General features: G+C 41.7%; 1 protein-coding gene across 1 annotated transcript in view; it reads left to right on the top strand.

Moving 5' to 3' along the window:
* LOC307270870 (DISP complex protein LRCH3-like) overlaps positions 1-2,500 on the top strand; it is a gene marked incomplete at its 5' end in the record, with an annotated part of 25,831 nt that overhangs the window by 13,622 nt on the left and 9,709 nt on the right. Inside the window, one exon of the mRNA XM_080054758.1 lies at positions 391-528. Coding sequence (XP_079910884.1) covers positions 391-528 — 138 coding nt within the window. The remainder of the gene's footprint in view (positions 1-390; positions 529-2,500) is intronic.

Raw genomic sequence — 2,500 nt, 5'->3', positions numbered from 1 at the left:
TGTGTGTGTGTGTGTGTGTGTGTGTGTGTGTGTGTGTGTGTGTGTGTGTGTGTGTGTGTGTGTGTGTGTGTGTGTGTGTGTGTGTGTGTGTGTGTGTGTGTGTGTGTGTGTGTGTGTGTGTGTGTGTGTGTGTGCGTGCCTGGTACCTGCAGTCATAGCAGCCTTAACAGAAGGCCAAGATAAAACACCCCAGTCCCACTCTGTCTTTATATATTTCTGTCTGCATGTTATCTTTGTTGTGTTTGTTGTCCATCTGTTATTGTCTGTCGGCGTGCGGCCCATACATGTACTGTGGAGTGGAAAAGAATTTCCCCTAGGGGACAATAAAGTCTAAAGTCTATGATTGATCATATTCCGTTTTTGATGTACATTCTGTCACCTGTCACTCAGAACATTGAGGCGCGTCTGAAGGTGTCGTTGCCTAGCGACCTGGGAGCCGCTCTGACAGACGGCGTGGTGCTGTGTCATCTGGCCAATCACGTGAGGCCGCGCTCTGTGCCCTCCATCCACGTCCCCTCCCCCGCCGTGGTGAGTCTGTCTGTCTGTCTGTCTGTGAGTCTGTCTGTCTGTCTGTGTGTGTGTCTGTCTGTGTCTGTCTGTCTGTCTGTCTGTCTGTCTGTCTGTCTGTCTGTGGTGAGTCTGTCTGTCTGTCTGTCTGTCTGTCTGTGTGTGCGTCTGTTTGTCTGTCTGTCTGTCTGTCTGTCTGTCTGTGAGTCTATTTGTCTGTCGAGTTCAAAACAAATTCAAAGGAAAAACAACAATACATAAACAATATTCAATGCAAAAACATCAAATACACAACAACAGGTGAAGAGAAAAAACAATTGAAACATTTACAGTCATATGAAAAAGTTTGGGAACCCCTCTCAGCCGGCATTATAATTGACTCTGCTTTCACAAAAAAAAGATAAAAGTGGTATGTCTTTAATTTACCAGGAACAGTTAAGTACTGGGATGTTTTCCAAACAAAGATTTTTTGAAAAGCAGTATTTGGTTGTATGAAATAAAATAAAATGTGAAAAACTGGCTGTGCAAAAATATGGGTACCCTTGTGGTTTTGTTGATTTTAATGCCTGTAACAGCATGTAAAACTGATGACTTTAAACACAAAGTTGGTTGGATTATGTTGTTAAGCCTTGAACCTCATAGAATTGTCTGTTTAATCATGAGAAAATGTATTTTAGGTGCCTAAATGCAAGTTGCACTTCTCTTTGACTCTCTGCTGAAGTGAGACAGAATGGGATCATCAAAACAGCTCCCAAAAGATCTTAAAAACAAAGATTATTCATTGTCATGGTTTAGGGGAAGGCTACAAGAAGCTTTCCCAAAGGTTTCAATTGTCAATTTCTACTGTAAGGAACGTTGTCAGGGAATGGAAGGACACAGGCACAGTTGCAGTTAAACCCAGGTCTAGCAGACCAAGAAAAGTACAAGAGCGGCATATGCGGCGGATTGTGAGAATGGTTGCACACAACCCAAAGATCACCTCCAAAGACCTGCAAGAACATCTGGCTGCAGATTGTGTATCTGTACATGGTTCAACAATTCAGTGCAATTTGCACCAAAACATCTGTATGGCCGGGTGATGAGAAGGAAGCCCTTTCTGCGCCCACGCCACAGATACAGTTGCATGGAGTATGCAAAAGCTCATTTAGACAAGCCAGCTTCATATTGGAAGAAAATGCTTTGGACTGATGAGACAAAAATTAAGTTATTTGGTCTTTATAAAAAGCAGATGTTTTGGTGCAAATTGCGCTGAATTGTAGAACCATGTACAGATACACAATCTGCAGCCAGATGTTCTTGCAGGTCTTTGGAGGTGATCTGTGGGTTGTGTGCAACCATTCTCACAATCCTCCACCTATGCCGCTCCTGTTTTTTTCTTGGTCTGCCATGCCTGGGTTTAACTGCCACTATGCCTGTGTCCTTCCATTTCCTGACAACGTTCCCTACAGTCGAAATTGACAATTGAAACCTTTGGGAAAGTTTCTTGTAGCCTTCCCCTAAACCATGACAATGAACAATCTTTGTTTTTCAGATCTTTTGGGAGCTGTTTTGATGATCCCATTCTGTCTCACTTCAGCAGAGAGTCAAAGAGAAGTGCAACTTGCATTTAGGCACCTAAAATACATTTTCTCATGATTAAACAGACAATTATATGAGGTTCAAGGCTTAACAACATAATCCAACCAACTGTGTGTTTAAAGTCATCAGTTTTACATGCTGTTACAGGCATTAAAATCAACAAAACCACAAGGGTACCCATATTTTTGCACAGCCAGTTTTTCACATTTTATTTTATTTCATACTACCAAATACTGCTTTTCAAAAAATCTTTGTTTGGAAAACATCCCAGTACTTAGCTGTTCCTGGTAAATTAAAGACATACCACTTTTATCTTTTTTTTGTGAAAGCAGAGTCAATTATAATGCCGGCTGAGAGGGGTTCCCAAACTTTTTCATATGACTGTACACAGTGGTGAAGAGTGGCAGCAATTAAA

The sequence above is a fragment of the Ammodytes marinus genome (assembly GCF_949987685.1).
Source record: "Ammodytes marinus genome assembly, contig: scaffold_272, whole genome shotgun sequence".
NCBI classification, from domain to species: domain Eukaryota; kingdom Metazoa; phylum Chordata; class Actinopteri; order Uranoscopiformes; family Ammodytidae; genus Ammodytes; species Ammodytes marinus.
This window is presented reverse-complemented; position numbering and strand designations above follow the sequence as displayed.